General features: G+C 31.5%; 3 protein-coding genes and 1 long non-coding RNA gene across 9 annotated transcripts; 3 read left to right on the top strand and 1 right to left on the bottom strand.

The window, feature by feature from the left end:
* The first annotated feature begins 3,372 nt into the window (after window positions 1-3,372).
* On the top strand, window positions 3,373-8,798 carry LOC106673036 (4-coumarate--CoA ligase 1). 3 transcript variants are annotated; one of them, XM_014404951.2, is made up of 9 exons: window positions 3,373-3,533; window positions 5,637-5,861; window positions 6,529-6,736; window positions 6,793-7,170; window positions 7,239-7,393; window positions 7,459-7,627; window positions 7,689-7,861; window positions 7,925-8,080; window positions 8,149-8,798. In XM_014404951.2, exons 2-9 carry the CDS (start codon window positions 5,637-5,639, stop codon window positions 8,449-8,451), a joined length of 1,767 nt encoding a protein of 588 aa, XP_014260437.1. In that variant the 5' UTR covers window positions 3,373-3,533; the 3' UTR covers window positions 8,452-8,798. The 3 variants fall into 3 exon arrangements, with proteins under 3 accessions (XP_014260437.1, XP_024084667.1, XP_024084668.1); XM_024228899.1 differs by lacking the exon at window positions 3,373-3,533 and adding an exon at window positions 5,523-5,542; XM_024228900.1 differs by lacking the exon at window positions 3,373-3,533 and having other exon boundaries at window positions 5,781-5,865.
* Window positions 8,799-8,900: 102 nt separating this feature from the next.
* Window positions 8,901-11,116, top strand: LOC106673037. Its single transcript, XR_001341340.1, has 2 exons — window positions 8,901-9,234; window positions 9,305-11,116. It is a non-coding gene; the product is annotated as an uncharacterized LOC106673037 (long non-coding RNA).
* A 1,722-nt stretch (window positions 11,117-12,838) lies between these two features.
* On the top strand, window positions 12,839-16,238 carry LOC106673032 (39S ribosomal protein L41, mitochondrial). The gene is made up of 3 exons (XM_014404941.2): window positions 12,839-13,039; window positions 15,765-15,865; window positions 15,926-16,238. Exons 1-3 carry the CDS (start codon window positions 12,883-12,885, stop codon window positions 16,187-16,189), a joined length of 522 nt encoding a protein of 173 aa, XP_014260427.1. The 5' UTR covers window positions 12,839-12,882; the 3' UTR covers window positions 16,190-16,238.
* Window positions 16,239-18,179: 1,941 nt separating this feature from the next.
* Window positions 18,180-23,771, bottom strand: LOC106673031 (N-alpha-acetyltransferase 50). Of its 4 annotated transcripts, none has more exons than XM_014404940.2 (5): window positions 23,579-23,771; window positions 23,381-23,462; window positions 23,100-23,236; window positions 18,985-19,171; window positions 18,619-18,927 (listed from the first exon to the last, which is right to left on the bottom strand). In XM_014404940.2, exons 2-5 carry the CDS (start codon window positions 23,386-23,388, stop codon window positions 18,648-18,650), a joined length of 612 nt encoding a protein of 203 aa, XP_014260426.1. In that variant the 5' UTR covers window positions 23,389-23,462; window positions 23,579-23,771; the 3' UTR covers window positions 18,619-18,647. The 4 variants fall into 4 exon arrangements, with proteins under 4 accessions (XP_024084665.1, XP_014260426.1, XP_014260425.1 ...); XM_014404939.2 differs by having other exon boundaries at window positions 23,100-23,251; window positions 23,579-23,767; XM_024228897.1 differs by lacking the exon at window positions 23,579-23,771 and having other exon boundaries at window positions 18,180-18,927; window positions 23,100-23,251; window positions 23,381-23,571.
* Between the last annotated feature and the right edge of the window lie 3,226 nt (window positions 23,772-26,997).

Raw genomic sequence — 26,997 nt, 5'->3', positions numbered from 1 at the left:
CAAATTAAACAAGATCAGAAATTCCTGAATTTTAAAAACAAATATTTCTGATAAATTTCTCATCTCATAAGTGAATCTCTGAATTCATGAATATCTGATCTCGTTTAATTGTTGTTTTATATTAAAAGAAGTTTGTTGTAATTAATGTGACGATAAAAATTCATATAGTTTAAAATAAAAAAAAAATTTTTAACCACATCACGACGAAGTACGGGCCAATAAAGCGCCTTTTCAAATTTGTTTTTGATAGTCAAAACCAGCAGGCGTGAGATAGTCGGCTCAATTTTATCAGCCGAAATTGTAAATATGTAAAGTATTGTTCCATGGTAAATGGGAAGTTGCGCAAACAAGATAGCTTTTTTTTTAATTACAAGAAAAAACTCCTGAGTCACCTTTAGTTAATAAATTGCCTTAGGAAAAGGTTTTTCTTTTTTTTTCTTTTTGTATGTAAATAAATAATTAAGTAACACGCTCCACAAAAATAAAGTGTTTCGTTCATTACACATATCTGTTGTTATCTCGCATAATATTATCTAAATTTTAGTCTCTTATCTTGTAAAAATATATATCACGTCCAAAACCTATCTCAGAATTTATATCATATTGTACAAATATAAACTTTAAGAAAAAGGAAGAAAGAATATTTAACGGGAAAATAAAGGCATGGAGGCAATAAAAAGTAATAACGACTGTGTTTGTCCTTTTCTTTAAAATAATACAAACTGTTTAAATATCAATTTATGCTCGTTTTATTATTACAAATTTGCCAAAATATGAGTTTTACGAATGGACTGCATGCAAACAAATGATTTTATTATAAAACTGAATTGGACGAACATTTTTGAAAGGAAAGAATAGTTTGCCTGAAATAACCAGTAAATTTTAATAAAAACATATTTTTCTCCTGTGTTTGTCCTTATCTTATAAATAATAACGTGTTTTTTCTCCTTTGCCAGTTTGAATTTTTATCTGAGCATCGTGATTCTTGACGATTCATTATAATGGCACGTTATTGGTCTGAAGTGAAAGGAATATCTGATTTTTGTGAATAACAAACTCAATAAACATTTAACCCATTGCTTAATTACTTGTCATTGTCACTAGTTAACATTTTTCAATTTCGCCCCGGTCTCCTTTCGAATTAAAAAATATCCTTCCCTATACTATCTCATCGTGGAGTTCTTCGTCTCCGATCGCTGGTTCGAGGTGAGAATTGGCTCTGAATTCTCAGACATCAAGTCCACCAAGGCCGGCGTTCCCCAAGGCTACACACTAATCCAACTCATCTTCCCGGACGACCCCGTAAACGCCTCACATTTTGACCCTATACTTGAAGTAAGAGCAACCCAAGAACACCTAGACCTCATTACCGACTAGAGTACTCGGTAATCATACTAATTGAACAAAAAACCGACACGTGACGTTCATACTTATAAGAGTACCTGCCCACCAGTGCACATATACAGTAAGGTAATTCCTCATCTAACCAAATCCGCTGCCTTCAGTTCTACTTACATAAAACAAAAAAGACAAGAATTGTACCGAAGATACTCAAACGCCTATTTGGACCCAAATCCGTGAGTACGAACAATAAATTAACAATAAACAAGACACTAATTAGACCATTGGACTTGAGGAATCGAGCTGTGGGATTCAGCCAAGCCATCCAACATCCAAAGAATCCAATCTTTTTAGTCAAATGTCCTCCGTCGCATCCTTCTTCGCTCCCTTCTACATCGTTATCCATACCATAATCAAAGACCTAGACATCCCATTCGTGACGGACATGATCCAAACACGACTTCCTCTCCAAGCTCTTCTGCCATACCAATCCACTAGCTCAACCCCTCTCTTCAACGTCCCACTCTAACAATCCTAATGCCGCCTAAAAAGATTAACACAACCCTAAACCAATCCACCCACAATCCTAAACACTGAGTTACAGCAATGGCCGGTTCCTCTCCCCCATCGCCTTGCCCTTGGTCTGACAGGTTCCTGCCAGATATTTTATTGTTCATTACCAGCATATTGCTAAATGTATACATTTTGTACAGAAAGCAACTTTTAAAAGTACGTATATAGTAGGTGTATTTTTAATCTTCCAAAATTACTAGTATTTGCCTTGCTAGCGATTCTGTCTTCCAATCAAGACATAGCCCATGGAATTTTAATTGAGAATAGTATAAAGAAGTGAAGAGCGTAATGACCTAATACACCCAGAATAAACCGGGAAATGGAATCGATCATTACCATTGCTGGCAATTCTCCTCCCCTAAGAATATAATCACCAATTGACCATTCTTCATCAATTTCAGTTTCAATGATCCGTTCATCAATACCTTCATATCGACTTCATATTGTAAAGAGGTTTGAGCCTTCGTCCGCGACACCCAATGGGTAGTTTGACTTTAAGACTTTCTGTATGATAGTAATTAATTTACTTTATAAGACGAATTATTGGTACCAATAAACTAAATATGCTCTCCTACTGAACAATAAGGAAAAGGGAAAGTCATCAAGGTCCTCCGTGTCAACACGAAGCACCTACATATTTCGTTGGCGATGAGCCCAAAGGTTGTGGCACTCGCCCACCCTGTTTCTAAAATAACTGTTTCCAAACAAAAAATGTTGATTGCTTTTTGAAAACTTCTTCAAAAAAATGCAATAATTATGTACTAATACTTACAAAATAAACTGCAAACAAGGTTTTATTCAACCTAGCCAAGATATCTCATGAAAATAGTGTGGTACCGCAATGTAGGAATATTTATAAAAATATTTTATTAGGTTTCGAGGTCCGCATGACCAAATGAATTATTTTCAAATAATTAAGGTTTTGGTTGACATAAATTTGAAAAATGACAAAAAGGAGGGAAAATTCAAAAGGTGGGGTTGAGATGGGAAGTTAGTGTACGAGTGGACCGAAGCCACGATAGTTTAAGCGGTAGAGCCACGGCGTATTTAGCCGAAGTTCGTGGGTTCGAATCCCGCTTGTGACACTGACTTTTTCATCTCAACCAAAACCTTAATTAATTGAAAAGAATTTACAAAAACTTTTATATCTAAAATAGAAAAATCATTGCCTAATTAAGTACAGAAAAGGTTGCAGTTGACGTTTTTTTATGTAAATCTAAAGCCTATGGATGGTGAGTTCCCATACGTATTGAATAATTGAACCTCGCTTATTTTCATTACACTTCCAGTAGATTTGTTAAACTTGAAACACAGTGGTAAAAGTGCAACTAGAAACAAAATTCAATTATTTCGTGTCATCAAGACTTACGAGTTATGTTTATAATCAAGTCGCGTTTTATACAAAGCGTCCTTGTCCCCTCCTCTTTCCGACTGACAGAACTGGAGAGTTTCTTTGATGAGGCGTCAGTATTAAACCGTATTTCCACAGAATAACTGACTTTGTTAAACCAGAAATTGCTTCAGTTGACTGGCCTTCCCCTGCTCGCTGCTGGGGTGAAAAACCCTTCGTCTTAACCACCTCGGAGTGTCTGCTGCAAAATTAATTGCTGAACACAGAGGTATGAAAATCAAATAAACTCCAAGACAATCGATTGGATGAAAGGGCTTAAATCTGGGTCAAAAGACAAATAATCAATAATGTCAAACTGTGATACAGCCGTAAAAAAAATTGTATGCATACATTTTTTTTATTGTTAATAGTTACATTTCTATAATTAATTTATTCTCTTAACCCACTTAGAAAGTGATATAATAAAAGTTAAATAATATTGGACAGATATAAAATAATAAATATCCCACAAAATTAAGTACAAACTTCAAACTTGCTTTAAGTACACTATAAATATAAATCATAAATTTAATTTGTAGAATTAAATAGTCTTACGTTTAAAAAACACTTTTGTTTTCCCAGATCAATCTAAATATAAATGAAAAACATTATTAACCAAGTGCAAGAATTTGTAAATTTATGAGTTATGTTAGGGACGAGGTAAACTTTTTTGACGATTCATCGTCTCCGACGAAACAATTTTTTGTCAATGGTCGTTATCAATTAAATATGAATCATTGTTTATGCGCAGCTAGACGGGAATTCTCAAGATGTATTTTTAATTTAAACTATTTTTTTTTTCATTTTTAACTTCGTTCACTTAAATTTCATTCCCGGTATTTTGTAATTTATTATATAGCCGATTAAGATTTTTTTATAACATTGATTAGTAATAGAATTATTTTATAATATTAATATTATACATAATTGAGTATTTTTAAAGAAGCTGCACTAAGAAGATCATAAGAAAACCATCTGCAAAAAGATTTATTGCATATTACAAAATTTGTTTTTCCCTTGAAAAAATAAAACAACTGCAGTTTTACGTATTATTTAGAATTTGATATCTTTGAGTTGATACTCGACTTTCTTGCTTTTTAAAAATTGAATTACTCTTACTATAAAAATAACAAGCTTTTATACAAATAGATAAGAATTTTAATCGGGAACGACATTTCCCAGATTTTTCCCGGAAATTTTACAATTTTGAAATTATCGCACTCATTAAATCTCGATTCTGAGGTAATTTTTATCACGATTTAGGGCACGATTTTAATTTCTCATTACCTCAAAAATTCCCAAACTGACAGAACAATGTTTAATCAGCATTATTTTAAAAAAATAATACACTTACAACAAAACAGTTCATTGCTTAAAAGCTTAAAGGTCGTGATAAAATTATTTTTTAAAAATCTTCAAAATGAACCCAGCAATATTTATTATTTAAAAAATAATTTAATATGGAAATTATGACATTTTTATGTCTTTTGAATCCCGATGAATTTTTCATTTGACAGCGCCGAATTATTTCGTAGATTTTGCCTAATCCAAAATACATTTTTTCTTGCCTTATTTTAATTCAATAACCCCTGCATAGAAAACTATTTTGGTTCAGAGGTCAAGCCTTTAATAGAATCCATTCTTTAAACAATCACGCAGAACTGATCGTTCAAACTGAATATCAGATGCAACATGAAAAATACCCCACGTTATTTAGTAATTTATTAATCAAATTAATCAATAAAATGATAACTATTATTATTAAAAGAATTTTTTTATTTTAATGACATTTATCACTTAAAAATAACCCCTGCTCATTTTATTTTGGCCTTGTATATTCATTAATGCAATGCATTTCTTAACCATCACAGAATATCTGAAATTTTCTGTATAAGCAACTATGAGTAAATCTTACTTCATAGAACTCAATTTGTAAGTTGAAACATTAATTAAACCAAAATAATCACTAATTCATTAAGAAATCTTTCCAAATTGTGAAAAAAAATTTAAAACAGTACTTTAATGGTGAAGCGATACTCCAAAAGATAGCTGGTTGCCATATCTGTAGCCACAGGGAAAAGTAGACAAAATTGTCCACTTTAGATAGGAACACTATAAAAGATTTGCGCCTTTGTTCAAAATCGTGTGTTTATACCTTCAGGCATCAGCAGAATGTTTTTTATACCCAAATTTAAACATAGTGAGTATGGATAGACTCTCAGCTTGTAGATCCTGGAGGTATGGGTTCAATTCTTATTTAGCCCTGCCCCTTTATACCATTGTTATTTAATTTACACTCATAAATTTCATCTCACTATACATTCATTTTCAGATGTTGAAAACGATAAGGATTTTAAGAGTAGGATGGAGCAAGGCACAATATGCTGCATGTTTCAACACTTTCCTTCAACCCAGGCGATCTAGCAGGAATTCAGCCAGGCAGCAATCGACACAGAATGTATTTTCTTCAGTGTGGAAGGACATCGAATTGCCGAACTGCACATTGCCCGAATTAGTCTTTGAAAAGGCACCAAACTGGGCCGATAAAGTTGCCATTGCAAGTAACACATAATTTAATTTATGTATAACAATTAGGTTATTTGAACCCTCAAGGTGTCAGTTAAAAAAAAAAAAAAAGGAAGTATGTTGGGTTCAAATCCAGGGTCGTAGTCAAATGAAAAGTATTGTAGCAAGGACCACTGTAAAATGTCTAAAATTACCAACAGATTTTCCCTTAACCTGAAAACACCAAAAAGAAAAGGATGAAAGATTATTAATAATGATCAAACTACCATTTTTGTTATGCATGACAACATACCAAGGCATACCTAAAAAATTTGTTCATTTTGTAAATTTTCAACTATATATTAACAACAAGTGTATTACTCATTTTTGTAATTTAACCAATCATTAGACAACATAATTAATTTCATCCTTGATTAATTATTAGTAATTAAAACAATAACAATTTTAATTAAAAGCATAATAAAATGCAGATCTGTTACTTTACAATAGGAATTTGCATGCCATAAACATGATTCATTTAATTTTAGTTCCTAGATTCTGTTACAATTTTTTTACATAACTTTATTTCAGTATTTAATTGCTGTATAGCAGTTGAAAAGTGTCGATCAAGTTTCAACCTAGCATTATTTTTCCAAACTTATGACTTAATGGTAATTGGTTTCATTTGATTTTCTATTTTCTTTTTTCCTTTTTCTAAGGAATGTGGGGTCTCGGGTAAATCTTATACGTATGAACAATTGATATTATACAGTAAAAGGTTGGCTTGTTCATTGTTAAAATGTGGATTAAAACCATCTCAGACAGTCACTCTCTTTATGCCAAATATGCCAGAATTTCCAGTTTGCTTTCTAGGAATATTAGAAGCAGGTCTTACGTTGACAGCTATCAATCCAACATACCGTGCTGGTAAATCACCTGTTCAGCATTACTATTACTGAATATTCATTATCTTATATTTTCAGAGGAGATTGTCAATCAGATGAATGATTCAAGCTCGAGATTTATCATTGTGCATTACAATATGCTTGAAGTCATTCTTCAAGTGAAAAATCATTTTAAAAACCACCTTGATATTATATGTGTAAATGATTTTGACGGGAAAACGAGAGAACTTCCATCTGGAGTCAGGCCTTTCAGTGATTTAATCCAAAACAATATAGATGTTTCCAAACTAGATAAACAAAAACATAAAATAGACATTAACGAGTCAATAGCATTCCTACCTTACTCCAGTGGTACAACTGGACTTCCAAAAGGTGTTTGTTTGTCACACCAAAATCTAACAAGTAACGTTGCTCAAATGTGTATCAAGGAAATAAATACAATTCAAGAGACAACAAGTAATGAATAAATTTATATTCAAACTTGATTTTTTGAAAGTCAATATAATATTTTGCTTATATTATAGAAACCCATCAAGACACAATAATTGGAGTTTTACCATTTTTCCACATCTATGGCACACAAGTTGTACTAGTAAGATCACTAAGGGAGGGTTCTAAAATTGTTACACTACCAAAATTTGACCCTAAGCAATTTGTCAACATTTTAGAAAATAACAAGGTAATTTTTTCATTATGTTTTAATTTATATTATATATAATTGAATTTCTAAATTCTGGAAAACAGAACATTGTTCTTTACGCTGTACCCCCTATTATACTATTCATGGCTTCACATCCTTCTGTCACAAGTAAAACATTGGAGAATCTGCGGTTTACGGGGTCAGGAGGTGCCCCTTGTGGAAGCACAGATATCGAAAGATTGCTTACAAAACGGGATCACCAAATTGTTCAAGGTAATAAAAAAAAGATGTTATCAGATTAAATAGTATTAAAGCACGATTAAAACAATTCCAGCATACGGAATGACAGAAGCATCTCCAGTTTTGACACATTCTGTACCAGACTCCCCGTGTAAAGCATCAGTCGGTTATTGTGTATCAAACACTTTTGTTAAAATAGTCGACATCGAAACAGGAAAAACGCTTGGACCAAGAGAAACTGGAGAGTTATGTTTTAAAGGACCACAGGTGTGTGTTAATAACATAATGTGTTAACAGAAAACATCAGTATATTTGAACTGTCTTTTTAAGATCATGAAAGGATATTTAAACAAACCAGAAGCCACAGCAGAAACAATTGATAAAGACGGTTGGCTTCATACAGGAGATTTGGGATATGTTGATGAAAAAGGTTGTTGCTTTATAGTCGACAGGAAAAAGGAGTTGATTAAAGTTAAAGGTTTTCAGGTCAGTGTAAATAAAAAAAGAAACCATTAAAAAAAAGATATTTTTGACAGAAAACAAATCTTGTTTAGGTTCCTCCTGCTGAACTAGAAGCGGTTTTGCGACAGCATCCTTCATTGTGTGATGCAGGTGTTGTAGGTCATCCATGTTCAAAAGCTGGAGAAGTGCCTGTAGCTTTTGTAGTGGTGAAACAAGGAGTCGAGCGGCCTAAAGAAGATGCCATTAAAAATTTTGTGGCAGATAAAGTTGCTCCTTACAAGCAAATTAAACATATAATCTTCACTGAAGTAATACCAAAAAATGCCTCTGGCAAAATCTTAAGGAAGCAGCTGAAAGAACTGATCAAAACAGAGCTAAAAAAAGAAGAAAATTAAATGTCACATGCACTGAAATTAGTTTTGAATATTAGTTAGAAGTAACATCAAAAGTCACATCCAATTTTATATAATAATATTGAGTCGTCTGTTTAAAACAAAAAAAAGCACAAATTACACTTTCCAAAACATTTTGTCCAACTTGTAAAAGTTTAAAACATCATTGCTAAACAAGTGTATATTGTAATTTGGTCATTACCGATCATTTTAGTCTGGTGTAAAAATCTGTTTTGTTAGGTCTGGATGACACAGTGAGGATAGGCAGACCAAAATGACTAGTATCAACCAAATTACACTTTTATCTACTCACAAAATCTCCAGGAAAATTTCACATATNATAGATAGATGGATATGTAGATAGATTAGATAGATATGTAGATAGATAGATATATAGATAAATAGATAGAAAGATAGATAGATAGAAAAATATATGTATTGTTTATGGCACTATGCAAGTGAAAAAATAATATATTAATTTTTTTTTGTTTTTTTTTTTTGAAGATCGGTTTTTTTTATATGTCTATGTTTAGATTTTTGTATGTAGAGCATTTCTCTTACCAAACTTCCCAAATTGCATTCTTTGTCTATGATTTGAATTTTGATAAAAATCCATTCAGGGCACTGCAGTGCAGGGTGACCTGCTAAGCTACCAGTTCTGGGTTCAAATCCTGGCATGGCCCTTGGAATTTTATTTGAGATTAATTTGAAAAAAGTATTGTAAAGTGGTTCAGTCACCTCTTCATCCACAACAACCAACAAGTAGTTGGAGATTAAGCTTCTCCTGTAAGACATCACATTGATGATTAAACCTTCTTGTCTAAACTTATTCTCTCCTAATTTTTTTTTTTTTCAGTTCTTATGCAATGTATTCACATACAAATTTATTTGAGTTGTTTTAAACATACGCTGTTTTTAATATACACTACCCTTCCTACTTGGCAGATTATTGACAATCACTGATTAGAAAAATTTTTAATATATTATATATCCCAGCTTATACTTGTACATTATTACTATTTTATAATTACAATGTTTTTAATATAAATATTCTTTTATATAAATTAATGTTAGAATAACTCATTTCAAACCCATTTTTTTCTTATGTGTATATTAAAATGCATTCAGTCATTAATTAATTCTTTTGGAATAGAATGCATTATTTATTCATAACATACAAACCTGAAGAAAACTGTTAGTGTATTAAATTATGTATAAATTTATTTTAAGTTTAAAAGACTAAAATAATTCAAAGTTTAAGACTATAAGATGTGAACTTTTTTTACTCTTTTGTTGGAATATTTTTGCCTTTTTCCCTGATTAATAGCCTATCTGGGCAAAATAATTTTCCTTCCATTTTCAACATTGTTTGATTTTAATGTTATATATAAATTTTGTGGTTCTTTTTGAATTTTATTTAATTTTTATCACATTATTGTATCACTACATGTTCTGTACACAGTAAAAGGACATTAGCCCATGAATAAAATAATAAATACATTAAAAAAGTAACTAGTAGAATGCATTCCTTAAATGTGAGACAAAACAAATTATTCAAATTAAATATTTAAGTGATATTGAAATTAGCTACAATAAATTTTAACAAACTAAAGTGAATTGGTGATAGTGTAGTACTGATAACTAACAAAATAACACACAGATCAACCACTGAAGAGGTTTAATGCTGAAATGCTTCTGACTGATATTTATTTTATTTCCAGGGAGAATAGACAAAGAATGTATTTATTCATTATGAAGGGAGACTAAAGTATTAGAATGGGAATGATCCAAAATGTAAAAGCTATAAAAATATATTTACTGATATTTTTTAAATAAATGTCTAGTTCTGAAGGTGGGTTTGAACATTTTGGCAGTTTATATTTATCACTTGGTCAGAATTCAAAATGTTAATGTATATCAAAGACTTGTTATAAATCTCCTCCTATCTGTCTGATAGAATCCTGAGAGTTAAGGTTTCAATTCTATCTCGTCTTCTCTTTCTCAATTTCATCTGATATACCACAAGACTCTTTTCTTGGATCTTTACTATTTTCCATGTTCATAAAGATCTTCTGTTAGTTCTTAATTTCATCTATATGCTGATGATACTTTATATTCAATGTCTTACAAGCAACATCTATTTGCTCAACCGTTATCTTCATTCTTTCAATCAATGGTCAAATAATCACGATATTCTTTTAAACTCTAACAAATTCCAGTCATTACTAATTAAAAGAAAATAAACAAATAAAACGATTGCCTAACTCTTCTCATATCAATAGCTCCCCTATTATTTTTTGTCCTAAAATTAAAAATCTCAGCAGTATTTTTAACTCCAAGCTTACATAGCAATTATTAAAAAAGTTGACTCAACCTCCATTCCCTTGTGGAGCTTACAGAGATTAGCTTCTTCTCACTACAGAAAACTAGAGTTTTCCTTATTATATTTATAATAATGCCTTTATTCTCTTATTGAGGCGCCATGACTCTCAATCTGCTCATCGCCTTCAAATTGCTTATTATTCCTGCATTAGATTGTTATGATCTTAAATCAAGAGGTCATATTTTTTCCCATATTAATGCCTTCAACAGTCTTAACATTCTAAGCACTTATAAACTTCTAATATACATATGTAAAATTAAATCAAATAAATGCCCTCAATATTTATCAACTTTTTTTCCCACATTCCTTATCCAAACGCACCAATCATATAGCTTTCAACACGTCTTAAAAACTTTAGCCTATTCTTCAGAATTGCAGGACTATAGAATTGGCTTCCCCGGTAAGTACCTTCTGCTTGCTCGCTGGCTTGTTTCAGGTACATGGTATCTGAGATTTTAAAAACAACATGAATTATCTATTCCTTCTTTCTTTTCTTTTCCTCATTTCCTTTTATCTTCTTTCTCTTTCTGCTTTTCTTTCTTAATGAAGTTTCACCATTCGATTAAATATTAAATGTATGGTGTTTAGTGACTGTTAGTTAACTTTTAAATAATTAGTAAACTGTTAGTTAATAATTATTTGGAGATCGTGAAATGCAGTCTGGTGTGACAGCTTTTAGAAAAACATTTTCTTTATCGTGCCAACAGCAAAGGATGAAGTATTTTAGAACAACAAATTTTTCATTTTTATGCTGATTTGACCTTTATTCAGATCACCTTCAGGAATGATGAATTAAAAAACGTATGTTGATTGGAAAAAATGCAATACAGATGTAAATAAAAATTTTGAACCAAGTATTATTTATATTTAAGTGTATTATTTATAATGATTCAAGTGGATATTGAAGCCAAATTACAAATCCTTGCATATCAAATCATTATAGGCTCATATTGAAGATTAATAATGTAATGATTATTTGGAGATCATGAGATGTGGTCTGGTGTGACGTAGGTTTTAGAAAAACATTTTCTTTATCGTGCCAACGTTTCAATCTGTATTGAGATCATATTCAGGGCCTGGGATTTACAAACATTGTTTAAATTATACAAATACATGTAGGATGTGAAAAAAGTGAATTTCTAGCATTGTATAAATTCACATTTTCAACATCTCAGTATTTGTACAATTTAAACAATGTTTATAAATCCCAGGCTCTGAAGATGATCTCAATAAAAACGTTGGCTCGATAAAGAAAATGTTTTTCTAAAACCTCCGTTACACCAGACCGCATCTCACGATAATCAATAATCAATAAATATTTAATAATTTAAAGAATATACTACTAATATATATTGCTATTATTATTATTTTATTATGTTTATATGAATGAAGAATTTATTTCTCAGATATGTACATGTAACGAGGCTTAAGGCTTTATTTATACCTTTAAAATAAATATATTTGGCGTGTTGTATATATTATACTGTTTGTAACATTTTACATAGGATTGTTCAAACATGGCTGGATTTGTAAATATTTATTATTGAATTTAAATTAAACTTTTTTTTCTTAATTCTATATATATATATAGTATTTGAACAAAAAAATTGTAGATTTCTGCCAAAACTTCTTTGGTTTACTAAATTATTCCCAATTGATTGGCCCTATGACGTGACAACCATTAATCATTTTGCTTTCAGTTTACAAGAAGTTAAAGTAACAATGTAAGTATATGTATAAATAACACAAACAAGCGTATCAAATAATTCTTTCAATGAATTAATCTTTTTATGTAAGGTTTTTGGTTGAAATGAAAAAGCTAGTGCCAGATTCAAACCCATGACCTTAGCTAAATACGCCGCTGCTCAACCACTAGCTTTTTCATCTCAAAGAAGTAATTTGGTCAATTGGCCTCGAAATATAATGGATTTAATATCAAATAATGATATATACTTTTTGAAAATTGGCGCTATTTCTGTTGTATTTCAAAAAAATTGAAGAGGTTATTGTTATCAAGTATTAGCACTACACAGAATTTCCCTGGTTTGAAAATGTCCTTCACCTTTTTTGTACAAATAAGACAACTTTCGACTACATCAAGCCTTTGGGGTAAAAGAAACTTTAGGAAATTTATTATACCAAGCAGAGGGACAAATATATTCAAAGAAAGGCAGAAAACTAACCCAGATCCTGACATACCTTTGTACAGTAAGTACTCACTCTCAGAGTCATGTGATAATAAAACATTTATGTACTAAGAGCTTTTATTATTTTAAATTAGGTAATAAAGCGTTATAAATCTGTATTCAGAATGGCAGAAAAGTTATTGGTAGTAAATGTAGTAGTTTATTTTAACTTAATCTTGGATCAAATTAAATTCAGTTTCTTAGATGTAGTGCTTTCTTACTGTTTTAAGTCGTCTTTAAATCAAATGTCATAGATATATTATAGACATATGCAAACAGCTAGAATACTTGTGTTATTTAAACCTGCCATATGTGGCCAGGATACTCAAAATTCCCTGTACCGTTTCATAGCGATGAACATCCTTCGTAATTGACACGTTAGACTGTTGAGGCAAAAAGTATAACTGATGCTGGTGTTCAGTTAAATTTCAGACACAACTGTTGTGTACAGTTAAATTTAACAAGGAATATCAGTCGTACTGAGCAAGAATGGTGTAAAATCGCCTAGGCATAGAAGTTACAATACTCACTTCTTCGTGACCACATCCCTGATCCTCAGCAAATTGGTGATATCTAGACAGTCGATTCATCTTATCTTCGTAAAATCTTCTCCGATAGTTGGGAGATGAACAACAGAGGAATAAATTGTCCTGGAAATATTTCACTGTAGAGAAGCTATCACTTTTTTTTTACATGGGTTCACAACAGCGCTAAGCACTCAAGCTAAGTGACAATATTACAAGTCCATTTTCAGTCCAATGTCAGAGAAGTTTAGAACTTTTTGCACTTTAAACATCATAAATTATATAAATGATTATCATCTTTTTCTTTTTCTTAAAATCCACGGTTCATAGCAATTCTTATCCAAAGGTTGAAAAATCCCAAGTTCTCCATGGTTGAAATATTTGATTCAATTTTGTCTATTACATGAACGTTTTGGGCCTAGGCCCATCATCAGAACCTCAACATGGAAAACCTCATGGCACAATTGCCATCCGAAGATATAAGTAATTTACAATTTTTTTAAAAATAAATATACCTGGATTATGCCATAGATTAGATTACATATATATTTCCACCCATTTTGAGGGGGATGTCGTCTCTCTGCCGCCATCTTCCCTTATCCGCTTGAGTCTCCACTTTTCAGATGGTGATTATTGGTTTTTTACAAATTTGTCAAGCAGGGGAGGCCGGAAAACACAACTCTTGCCATACGCATTGGCTGGGGCAGTATGTAATACAGGTATATTTATTTTTAAAAAATTGTAAATTTTTACACTTATGTGTGTATCTTCGAATGGCAATTGTGCCATGAGGTTTTCCATGTTTAGGCGCTGATGATGGGCCGTAGGCCTAAACGTTCATGTAATAGACAAAATTGAATAAAATATTTCAACCACGGAGAACTTGGGATTTTTCAACCTTTGGATAAGAATAAATGATTGTGAAAAGTTATATAGTATTGTAACCCTTGTGCTTATGATTATATACTTCAAAACTTTTTCAGGCATTACTTTGTTTAATTAATATGAGATGTCCTATTGGAGTCTGTGGAGTTCTATCATTTCCAATCATATTGTTGTTTTTGTCTCCCAGACGCATTTCAGCTTCTGAAGGTGGCAAGTTTATTGAAGGTAAAAAAATTGAGTGAAGGGATACCATAATGATCAATAATATAAAAAAAAGACTAGCCAATATGAAAAACATTTTTCATAACTGATTTTGGTAAACTTCTGATTGGCCTTATGTTTCAAGGGAGATACTTATTTTTTCACAAATAGCCTTTTATTCAAAAACAGACCATGTGTAAGAATGTCGACTTATTGCAGATTTTAAATTAGATTAAAAAAGGAGTTAGCTTTACGACCAGTGCACTGCCATGAGTATTGGTCCATCGTGCATATCCATTTCTAGATTGTGCATCCTCATTATCAGATCCCAAAGCTATTTCAAGTACTTCCATGAGTATCCTTCAGGCCCGGACTTTTCTTTTCCCAGGAGTAGGAATCTTAACCAAAATAAGCCTTCACACCAACTGATAAACATGTTCTGCTGTCTCTTCTTCCTGGCACACACTTGTTTCTGCCACTCTAAGTCTGCAGTGTCCAATTAGCAGTCCAACTATTACTCTAGTCCTAACACATTCTAGATTTAGTACTTGTGTTGTTTGAACTTTTTCTCATACCCATGTCCTGGGCTACATTCCCATTGAACAGAGAGAGAGAAAGAATTATTTTTAATCCATTTTTGATGATGTTTGATTCATGGATGGATCCACGTTTTTGGCATTTTGTTACACCGAAAAAGGGTTCAAGTTCAATAGTGACCTGATCAAACTTTCCATGGCCTATTTATCGGCTTAAATGGTACCAAAATCTTAATAGATCCAAATTGTCATTGGAAAGAAGATTTTTGTATATATTACTTTTTTTAAATATTTCATTAAACCATTAATCTGGTATAAATATTATACAATTATCTCAAATATAATTAATATGAGTATTCAATATTATAATTTTATATTAAAAATCAGGGGTAAAAGGCCAATTTGAAAGAAAACGCTCCATCATTGAGTCATTAATTGGTCTTATCGCTGATTTTTAATATAAAATTACATGTATTTGTTTGAAAAATAATAAATAATGACTTTATTATTTTTAAATTAGACTCTTTTGCCTCTATTAGAACTTGAAGTTATGGAAAGTTTTAATGTTTAATGTACTAACAATAACATTTTCATATTCTAGAATTCCGTCCAAAGGAATCAGGCTACTATCATAACGGTAAGTTTGTCAATGTGCCAGAAATGGTCCCAGAACTTGTCGTCCCAGATCTCACTGGTTTTGAGGTAATGTTTGAATTCTGCACTTTGCCCAATTGTCGTTCCTAATGATAATAATTGTTCCAGTTGAAACCCTACGTTTCATACAGAGCGCCTAACATAGCTGTGGCCGAGTTCACTGCCGAAGACCTCTTTCTAGCCGTGTACGCCAAAAAGATTAAAGAAGATTTTCAAGCGGGCAAGCTCGACGGGTCAGGCAACGCAGTCGAACCGTCCCCAGAGGAAAAGATGACTGCAGACGAAGCTTGGATCAAAGCGAGGAAACCCGGTTCTGACATATTCACCCAAAGGAGCCGGCGAGAGGAAGAGGAGAAATACTTTGTTGAATAATTTATTTCTGTGTAGTATATTTGTTTTTAAAAAAAGTTATTTACATTAATTAATTTTTACATGTTTCTTTTCCCAATTTTTTAATCTAAATATTGCAGCAATGTTAGAACCATCAAAGGAGTATTGACTGAACCAAAATAAGTAATTTAAAATTTACAATGGGTTACTCCATACTGGGCCCTTAACAAATAAATATAATTTTTTGGGAGTTTTTGTTTTAAAAAATTAATTAATTAATTAATTTTAAAAAAATTCCATGTGGGTTTTTGGTAAGTAAATACATTAAGCATTTATTTGGAAGTTCAGGAATTTACACCCATCAGAATTTACATTTTATTATTAGCTTACCTACCAATTCTATCATAAAGTATACCTTAAAAACATAAACTTTATAGTAACATGTAATGAAATTACAATGAATGAATTTACTATTTTTTTTTTAACTACATGGAATTGTTTAAAACAAAACAAAAATAAAAAGGCATATTAATCTTAAAATTTCCATATAATAAAAAATCACCTATAAGATAAAACAGAAGTTACAATTGGTCTAAAAAAAAAAAAAAGCAAAAACTAATTATTAACTAATCAAGGTTCTATCAAACTAATTATTAGCTATGAATTTTCCATCGACAATTTGGGTTCTGAGTACCAATGTGACACAATTGTGGAAGCAATTCTAATCTTACAAAACAATTTGTCTTCGAGTATTCCTTGACAGCAGAAGAGCATTTGACATGATGGCATGCCAGACCATGGTCAAAGTAAATGTCTGCTCCATCATAATTAACTCTCCAAATACCACATGAAAATTTTTACACAAAGTACTGGACTTCATAATAAATTTAAAAAAAATTTAAACAATTATACATTTGAAAAACAATAGCATGGGGTTGTGTTCCTTAGGCAGAAGTTACACTTACGTTGCTAGAAGTGGTTGTTTAGAGTTCCTCACCTGAGAAAAGATCCTAGGCCATTTCCCAATCTAGGTGCACTTCATTCCAGAAAATGAAAACCTCCTAATTTAGATGCCAAAGCTTCCCGGATTCAAGTGTTAAACATATCCGGGATATACATTCCACATACTTTACGAACTTACTTCAGCATCATGACCCCACCCGTATTGGAAGAGAAAGTACTATTGCCTTATCTTAATGCTCACCCAAGATAAAGCATTGAGGTGTACCACGCAAAGCTGATCAGCTTATTTTTCTTTGTCTTATCGTGCAGATATTTTTTGGCATTGCACCAATTTTCAATTGAAAGTTCTGTATCTAGGATGACAACTTATTTTATTATTTCAATTCAAAATAGGTTTGACTCTCTTTCACCATAGAATGTGAAAAAAAATTGATGTGAGAAGTTCCACATACTTCAGCATCACCTCATAATTGTCAAATGCTCCTTCAAAATCCAAGCAACCTGCAGCAAGTTTTCTAATGCTCAGCTATTTCCCAACTTACAAAACAGCTTTTTAAATTTGACAGAATCAAGTTTATACCACAGCCTTCAGGTTCCCTTTCTTAATTCTGTATAGGACAATTTTTTTTAAATGATAATTGGTTGAGCAGATGGCCTCTAGATGACAAATTTCCACCAATTTATACATTTCCATGACTTATATGCTTTGACTCATTAAATTTAATAAATTTTAGTTTATATTAATTTATATATTAAATAATATAAAACTATCTAGTGACAAATGAGGTGATACCTTATTTAACCACTAATAGATTCTATGCAATTGTTTGTTCACAAAACAAGTTTTTTTTTAAATTATTAACTTATAATTAATTTTATTTTTACTTTAAGACATTATAGTGCTAAAATTAAATAAGATTGGGTTGTACATTTATTCTTGAAAAAAGGATGTTTTATAAACCAATTGACATGCTCCTCCGTGTCTTGATTAAATCAAATTTTTAAGAAAATTGCCTTCCTTCCTGTCTCATTGCGACATTCAATGTGGTCAAGAGGTAAAAACTTCAAGTTACAACAAGAAAAAAAAATTTATTCTGTACACTCTTATCGAATACATGAGATACACGAACAGTATCTCGTGGAACAACTACATAACGAGAAAACTGCAATTTGTCATCAACATGATTCAAGTTTTTATTTAAAACATTCTCACAATCGAGTAACAATTTGTTTGCTTTTTGAAATTCACAGTCTTGTTGGAAACAGTGACTCAATCATTACGAACTGAACATTTTTTCCAGCTTAAAGACGAGCAGTTTATCTTGTATGTTCATAGTACCATGATTTGAGTTTTTTGTAAAATATAATAGCACATTATTTCAATAATTTCACTGCTTAAAAAAAAGTATTAAAAATTTATACTAACAATTTATGAATACTTCATAAATCATTTTATTGTTTTTCAATCAATTATGATCAACAGATGTATTTATAAAAATAAGTATAAATTAAAAAGAAAAACAATTTTTATTTATCACTACTTCTTATCTTGATGGTGGTTTTTATCACTGTGATGTTTACCGTTATGATGATGATGCCTGTCACTATGGTTCTTATCATAACTGTTTTTGTCACATTGATTATTTTTGTCATTGGGTAACGAAATTCCATTAGTAAGGGCAGGCCTTAGAGTTTTCTGAAGTACGTGAGCATCTGCAGGTTCGATCCTTTTGTAATAGTGTTTCTTCGTTTCGTGAATCTCAAATCCGAATTTCTTGTAAAAATCTATTGCACCTGTGTTATTCACCTGTACATGCCTTTAAACAAAACAAATTAGTAAATTAGTTACTTTTTTTTTTTTAATCTACACTTACAAATAGACATTATCATAGTTTCCATCTTTCTGGACGTGATTCAGGACGTGTTCCACCATGGTTGTGCCAACTCCTAACCTTCGATATGGCGAGAGACAACCGAGTGTCATTATGTACAACCTACGGGAATTGTCAGAAGTGTCAACCCGGCAGCAAACGGCACCAACGACTATATCATTGTAATAGGCTGAAAATTAAGTTAAACCCATAAATGTAATCCAGATTCAATGAACCGTTATATTTAAATTGCATAATATTCAGTAGAAATATACAAAAAAATTACTTATTTATTAATTTGATATATGATAAACAATTCTCAATCCATTGAATGATTATTTTAAAAAATGCCTTTTTGGATTTTTTATGAGTAATATTTAAAAATGTAAAAAGGTTGCCCAAGGCCAATGTAACTTTCAAACTTTATCTTATTTACATATTTATCAAATGAAGCAAATATTTTGAAATGTATTGTTCTAACTGGAATGCAATCAATTTTAATGTCAATGTCCTTTCTTAAAGGAGAATACCAGGGTTGATTATTTTGCAAACTAGGATTACATGATGACAAAATAAATTTGAAGTTAGTTATTATTTTAAAAACATTTTGTTAAGTACACGAACTATAAGTTAGTTATTATTATAGAAACAATGAAAAGGCATAGAAAAATTGGATATGACCTCAGCATTGCTATAACAGCTGATATTCCTAATTTTATCTACAAATCTGATTACAATATGACCTATATTTACTGCCCTAAAGAAATTCTCAATCATTAGACTATTCTAAAAAAATTTATTCCAACTTGACAGACTACTTTTACTACCATTCTGGGCAAAATCATTAAAAAATGCATATGATCAAAGAAACCTAGTTCTATTAAACCATCAGTTTGGTTTTTGCCAATTGCCCTACATTCCTGGACCTCAAAAATTGCCTGATGGTCAGGCAGGTTTTTTGAAATTTGGAACAATGGATGGGATGTCTAACCCACAGCGGCCTTATCTATCCCGTCCTAAAAGCTCAATTCACTCCTTCTGCTCCTTTCTCTTGAGCCACAACTTAATTATCAAATATAGATGCATTTTAAGTTAAAATACTACACAAACAAGATCCTGCGATGGATGCAAGTCCAGAACGAACAACCTTCAGAACCAAACTGACAGAATGCGTAACTCTTTTAAAGATTTGAGTTGTGCAAGAAAATTTTTTAGGTCCTTTCCTTTAACCTTTTACCATTATTAACCTTTTATCAGTTTAATCACTTTTGGATTTTTCATTCAAACAAATTTTAATATTGGTGACAACCAAATAATGTGAGGCCATGATCAGTAGAGATGGTCAATTTACTGGAAAATGTTCAACAATTCCACAACCAGAAAAAAGGCTTGTAAACAGTACTAACAGGTCATATAGTATGTCAAAACAAAAGTACCAATACTAGCAAAGCCGATGTGGGGCAAAAGACAGTGACTTTTTTAAATGTCAGCGAATCCTATGTCAGCTTTTTAATCATCCCTGATCATCATTATCTTGTTTAACGTCAACATATGTCATACAAATCTTTCTATCCAGTAAAGTGTTATGCAATGAAGCTTTGGACTTCCTCGACCGTGAACCTTGCTGTATGTTTTGGGCACATATATTTAGCATTTTAAGCATTTTTATCTGACATCTGGGCAAGAGCTGTCATCAAGGATGGTCAACTGTTGATTTTGTTCAACAGCACACAGACCACCTGATAAAACAAGAAAGTAACATTTTATAATAATAAATAAACCGTGACAATGGTGATTGACTTTATGTTTAAGCAAACCAAAATAAAAAAGTATGGATTTGAATCTAATAAAAAAAAAGTTATTTAGTAAACTTGCGTTTAAATGATAAATTGTTGTACTTTTGCACACTTTGATTATTTACCATCTTGGCATTTTAACAAGACATTTTTTTAGTATTTTAAGTAAATATTCTGGCAAAGACCGTCATCAGGGATGGTCAATAGTTCATAACATTCAATAAAGCCACGATTACAAAATAAACAAACATTCCAGGCTATTATTTAGCTGAATATGTATTTCATCAAGGACTGAAAAGATTATATTGTATTCTGGTCTATAAAGTAAGTTTAATTTAATGTGAAGCAAGACCACTTAATTGGCTTTATGAAGGTTTAAGGAAACTGAAATAGAACAAATGGGATAAAAAGCTTGAAATTTAGTCTTAATGCTATCAAATTTATATTATTAACCTTTTGTTTAAATATGAAATTAATTATTAAATATAAAAAATTTTGTTTGCTATTTGATTATTACACTTTTAAAATATACAAAAAAAAAAGTAATTCACCATATTTATCTGAAATTCATGAATGTGGACCCAAAAGTAGGAGGTTGTTTCTGATCGATTTTCATCAAAATTTTAATATAATGAAAAGCAAGACAGTTTAATTTATTTCATAAAGGTTTAAAGGAAAATCATAATAAGACAAAAGACACAAAAAGGTTTGAAATAGAATATTAATGCTATCAAATTAAAGTACTAACCTTTTGTTCACTAATTAAAGCTAGTAAACTTTTGTTTAAATGTGTGATTTTTTATGTTTTGTTAATTTGATTATTGATCTTTTAGCTAGAATTTAGAAGTTTGAATGTTAAGTTTTATATATTTTATTAGTTATTTTGTTATTGGTGTTTTACCAAGTTTTTTTAAATGTACATAGCATTTTAAGCATATATCCAAGTAAAGGCTGTGTTTATGAATGGTCAGTCAGCAAATGCACATTTAATAAAACCACAGTTATGAAGAAAAAAACATTCAACGCTATTATTTGGCTGAAATGCATATCTGGGCACAAAGGTAAATAACTGAAGTGTTACATTGTTTTTGGTCAAATTTTCACAGAATTTTAACACAATGAGAAGCAAGACTTGTTAACTGACTTTATAAAGGTTTAAGGAAACTGAAAAAGTACAAAAGGCACAAAAAAGCTTGAAATTTAGTCTTAATGCTGTTCAATTTATATTAATAATCTTTTGTTTAAATATGAAATTAATTATTAAATGTGAACATGTTTGTTTGCAATTTGATTTGTCCAAAAAATGAAGCAATCGAGAATATTTATCTGAAATTCATGATTGTGGACACAAAAATTAAATGTCCAAACGCTAAGGTAAAGTACTGAAGTGTTACAATGTTTGTGGCACGTTTAAGCAAACCAATTCTTTTTTCCCTCCCCACCCCTTCAAGATCCAACGTATATAAACATAAAACATCAATATCTCACTGGTACTCTCAACACGACAGACAAGAATGACACATCTACAAGGAAACAAACACTTTGAGTTAGTACAATTACTTTGATTGAATCTAAAATTTTCTAGCATTGTATAATCTTTTTAAAATCTAAAATAAAATTTTCTAACATTGTACTAATTCAATTTTTTTAATCTAAATTTTTTTAGCATTGTATAAATTCTTGTTTTTAATCTAAATTTTCTAGCATCATAAAAATTCTTGTTTTTTAATCTACATTTTCTAGCATTGTATAAATTCATTTTCTTGAATCTAAAATTTCTATTCTTATAATAAATTCATATTTTTTAATCTAAAATTTCTAGCATTGTATAAATTCATTTTTTCACACCCTACATGTATTTGTAAAATTTAAACAATGTTTATAAATCCCAGGCCCTGAAGACGATCTCAATAAAGATCGAAACGTTGGCACGATAAAGAAAATGTTTTTCTAAAACTTATGTCACAGCAGACCGCTTCTCACGATCTCCGCATAATCGTTTTTAAATGTGAAATTTTTGAACTTTTTGTAAGCCATCTGATTGCTGGGGTTTACACAGTATTTTTTAAATACTGTAAATGGTCAACCACTGATAAACAATCACTGAAGCAATGCATAAAAACACAAACAATTCTGGCTGTTATTATACTTAACGCATGCTAGACAGTGAATTAAAGAATCGAAGAGTAAGAGATTCTGGTATGTTTTTTTTACAAAGGTAGTGAACCTGATTAAAATGTATCAATGAGAACTGATCGAAGCTGGTCATCGGAGGGACGAATGGTGTTAAAACATCAAAATATGAAATTTTCTTTTCTTTACCTAATTTGGCGAGTTCGCCGACTTCCAGGACATCCTTGTAGAACTTCTCATTGTAGGAAACTGGGAAAACGACTGTATTAAGTTTCTTGAGCTGCTTGATGTTGTGGGGAGTGACGTCGCCCAACTCTATCCTTGACCTAAAGTCGATCAGACTCAATAAAGTGACGATAAATTATAAACGGCATCAAAAATACACACGAGGGTAAATTCAAAATGAAAAGCCAGAGTAACAAAAATACGATTGGGGGGAAAAAATGGAAGCGAATAACGGAAATATTTACCTGGGCATTTTCAAAGCTTGTCCGAGGCCCCAAGGATTTATGAACTAGGAGTAAATAACTGTTAATACGGCGGAATCGTCATCTGCAAAACAAATAAATTCTAGTGGCGGATAGGTTGTTGGTCTGATGAAGTGTGAGCTGGGTTGTTAAAATAAGATGATCTCACACTTCACCCCCTGCTATCTGCCTTATATTCACCTTATAGCATTCACGTGCTCTCTGACGGAAAACGCCGACGAACGGCATTACAATGCAATTTCATTCACACAAGGACTAGGGAATTTTCAAGGATTATTTTTTCCACCAGGATAAGAAATGCAATCTAATAAATTTCCAACGTTTTGATTATTTTGTTAAAAAATCAACTACGCAAATGTGAAACGATTTGTGATCCGATGGGCTGTTGCATCCTAAAGGAGGGGCGAATGTCTGCAGACTGTCGAGCATGAGAACATTTGAAATTTTGGGGGGAATACCATTTTGCTTATTATTTACCACCTTTTTACCCTCAATTATTTCATTATTTAGCGAAATTATCTTATTTAATATCAAAAATGTCATAATTATCAAAACAACAAACAATTCAAACTAATTAGCTGAAAAAAAATGACAGTACATAATTATTAGTAGTATATAATTGAAGAGTACAAGACTGATTTAGTCAATTTTTATAAATAAATTTAAATTAATAAGAACCTCGAAATCTGGATCGTTGTAAAACAACTTACTGTGAGTAGGAACTATCTTTTTAAAAGGACTGAAACACCGCACTCACTCCACCATTCATCATTTCTACAGTAAGGTAAATTTCCCATGTTCAAATTCAATAGCCCTGCATTCAAACCCAACATACTTACAAATTTTTTTTTTCAACAACAAAAACATATGCACCCTGGTGGATGATACGACCTCTCCTGTTCCGAACCCATGTAAATAATAATTAAAAATTAGTATTGTAAATTTTGCTGTGGTCAGTTATTTCATTGAAAAATATAAGAGAAGAAATAGAAAGAGAGGAGAAAGAGAGAGAGAGAGAGAGAGAGAGAGAGAGAGAAAGAGAGAGAGAGAGAGAGAGAGAGAAAGAGAGAGAGAGGGAGAGAGAGAGAATGACAACATGAAAAGTTTTGGTTTATAGGACAATAATTATCTACATAAATAACAATGATATTGTAAACAATCCTAATAATAAATAATCATTGTAAAACAATATTTATAAAAGTACATTAATATATTCATTAAATATAATAATATTAACAATATAAAATAATTATTGATTAATACTTTTGAATTGTTTCTTATCAAAACATAAGCGGGAAAGCAATTAAAAGTAAAAGCAAGTGCATTATATTATTATGTCAACATTAGAGTGATACTTTTAGCTATTGACAGAACATTTTATTTATAGTTTAAATGTAAACATTTGTGTATTATTTTTTCCAAAAAAGATATAATATTATTTCACTATGTTTATATGTATTTCTAATATAGGTAATTGTAGACGGTTTAAAGTCCTATTTATACCTTTAAATAAATAAATAAAAATAAGTGCAATATTTTCTTAAGACAATATAAGAAGTTCGTTTTACTATTATCAATAGTTGATACTTTTTTTAGATATACATTTTTTTTAAAATTTCTTCACAAAATGGCAGCAGGCAAGTAAAGTTACAGATAAAAATATTTATAAAAATTACAAATTAAAAATGTAAAGACGTCAATTAAAAATTTAATTTTTGCTATTATATAAATATTTTATTTCTAGCTTAAATGTAAATATTTTAAAATTATTATTTTATAAAAATGTAAAAGTGGAAGCTTTGACCACATCGTCTGAGCGGTGGTAACAGAATACATTTTCATTCTGGGGGGGAGCGAGTGTCACATTTCTGTCCGGCCTTAGATAGCGCATTTTGGGGGAACCCACAGCTGAGACCTTCATCCATCAGCTGTCTCTCGTGTCTGCTGGAGGTGGGTGAAGTTGGTTTTATTGTCCTCTCATTTTTTACCCGATCAAATCTGTAAGTACAAGACAAAACACTATTTCGCCTGCCCCGTCCCGTAGATTTGCACGATTTTCAATTTGGCCCTTTTTAATAAATCTACGGACCTTTTCGACCAATTTTTGTTTTATTGGGAGAAGAAAAAGTTACAGGCAGACGGGGTAAAGATCAAAACCCTCCGACACTCAGGGTTTTTTTATTTGGTTCTTTTCGGCCAGCTCTGGTCCATTTTTACATTCAGACCCTTCAGAAAAGACTTTCTTAATAGAATAATTCTATAATATACGTTTTGCGTTAAGTTTTATTTTGTTTCAACTCGTAGAAGGCCGTATTGACACACCTAACAAACGTTAACTGGGCAACGCCCACTTTTTAAATGGCATATATTTCTTTTCGAATTTTCACTTTAAAACGCTAATTAAATCAGTTTTTAAGCTCATTCGAACTGCACGCGTTTAGTTTTAAACTCGCTAGACACATTTCGGCCCAATTTTACCATTTTTCTCCATTAAAATTTTTTGTGACCTTTGAGACAAGCCTGAAAAAAAATTCTCATAAGGGCCTCCCCACAAAAATTCCATGGTACAAATATAAAAATTAACTTTTCTTTTTCAGATCCGGCCTTGTTTTTCTTTTTCACGAAGAATTAAAAAACACTGAAAATGACTTTACCGAAAATAAGAGACGAGGAGAAGGAATCGCAGTTTGGCTATGTCTTCGCCGTCTCCGGCCCTGGTAAATATACAAAAAAAAAAAAAATCAAATTTTTACAATTTTCACAGGAGAAAATGGGGAATTTTTTTTTGTTGATTATGTAACATCTTTTGCACCTGATCCTGCCTATTTGAAAATTAGACCATGAGGGAGTGCTAGCCTTCATCGTCCCCCTCCTGTCACACAGATAGCAATTTTTCAGTATTTGTTTGCTCAAATACAGCTTCTCTTTCTCTAAGGGTTTGGAAATTGATACAATTTGACATAAAAAATAATAGCCTTGCACACTTTGATGATGGTAAAGGATAGAAACTTTGCAAATTTCTTGTATTTGTCTACACTAAATTAAATTTGAACATATTTTTTAAATAAATTATTCTTTTTACGTAAGGTCTTAGTTGAGATAAAAAGTCAATGTCACGAGCGGGATTCGAACCCTTCGGCTAAATACGCCGCTGCTCTACCACTTGAGCTATCATGATTTCGATCCACTCGGACACCGACTCTTCATCTCAACCTACAGCCATTCGATTCTCAGCGACTTACGAAGTGGCCACGGGGAGCTGTGCCACTAGTTTTTCATCTCAACCAAGACCTTAGAAAAGATAATTAATTAAAATATTCAGTATGGTCAATTACAACTGCTAAATACATGATGGATTATTCAAAATTTAACTTATTTTTATTTATTATTTAAAAACAACTGAGTACCGATTTATACATGCTCAAATATGCAAACACACATGAGCCTATTAGCTTCTCACAGTCCACTGACAATTACAGCTTTTGTAATTTACAATAAATCGCGGACCAGCCTTGAGAATCACCCACCCTGGGTGTTGGCAGTATGGAGTCAGACTTGTTTTTTTCGTCCAGCTACCAAGGTTGGGCTTCGGGTGCTGT

The sequence above is a fragment of the Cimex lectularius genome, unplaced genomic scaffold, assembly GCF_000648675.2.
Source record: "Cimex lectularius strain Harlan isolate CLEC.00 unplaced genomic scaffold, Clec_2.1 scaffold357, whole genome shotgun sequence".
Lineage (NCBI taxonomy): Eukaryota > Metazoa > Arthropoda > Insecta > Hemiptera > Cimicidae > Cimex > Cimex lectularius.
The sequence above is the reverse complement of the archived record's forward strand: the minus strand, read 5'-3'. Positions and strand labels throughout refer to the sequence as shown.

What these genes read in the sequence shown, in the direction of transcription:
- LOC106673031 (XM_014404939.2), bottom strand. An exon ending in CGGCGAACTCGCCAAATTAG is followed by an intron (nt 19,172 to 23,099) that starts GTAAAGAAAAGA and finishes CTTAATTTTCAG; the next exon opens with CCTATTACAATGATATAGTC. An exon ending in AACTATGATAATGTCTATTT is followed by an intron (nt 18,928 to 18,984) that starts GTAAGTGTAGAT and finishes TTTTGTTTAAAG; the next exon opens with GCATGTACAGGTGAATAACA.
- LOC106673032 (XM_014404941.2), top strand. Translation starts at nt 12,883, where the DNA reads ATGTCCTTCACCTTTTTTGTACAAATAAGACAACTTTCGACTACATCA. An exon ending in TCCTGACATACCTTTGTACA is followed by an intron (nt 13,040 to 15,764) that starts GTAAGTACTCAC and finishes TTCATATTCTAG; the next exon opens with AATTCCGTCCAAAGGAATCA. An exon ending in CAGATCTCACTGGTTTTGAG is followed by an intron (nt 15,866 to 15,925) that starts GTAATGTTTGAA and finishes TAATTGTTCCAG; the next exon opens with TTGAAACCCTACGTTTCATA.
- LOC106673036 (XM_014404951.2), top strand. Translation starts at nt 5,637, where the DNA reads ATGTTGAAAACGATAAGGATTTTAAGAGTAGGATGGAGCAAGGCACAA. An exon ending in CAATCCAACATACCGTGCTG is followed by an intron (nt 6,737 to 6,792) that starts GTAAATCACCTG and finishes TTATATTTTCAG; the next exon opens with AGGAGATTGTCAATCAGATG. An exon ending in TACAATTCAAGAGACAACAA is followed by an intron (nt 7,171 to 7,238) that starts GTAATGAATAAA and finishes CTTATATTATAG; the next exon opens with AAACCCATCAAGACACAATA.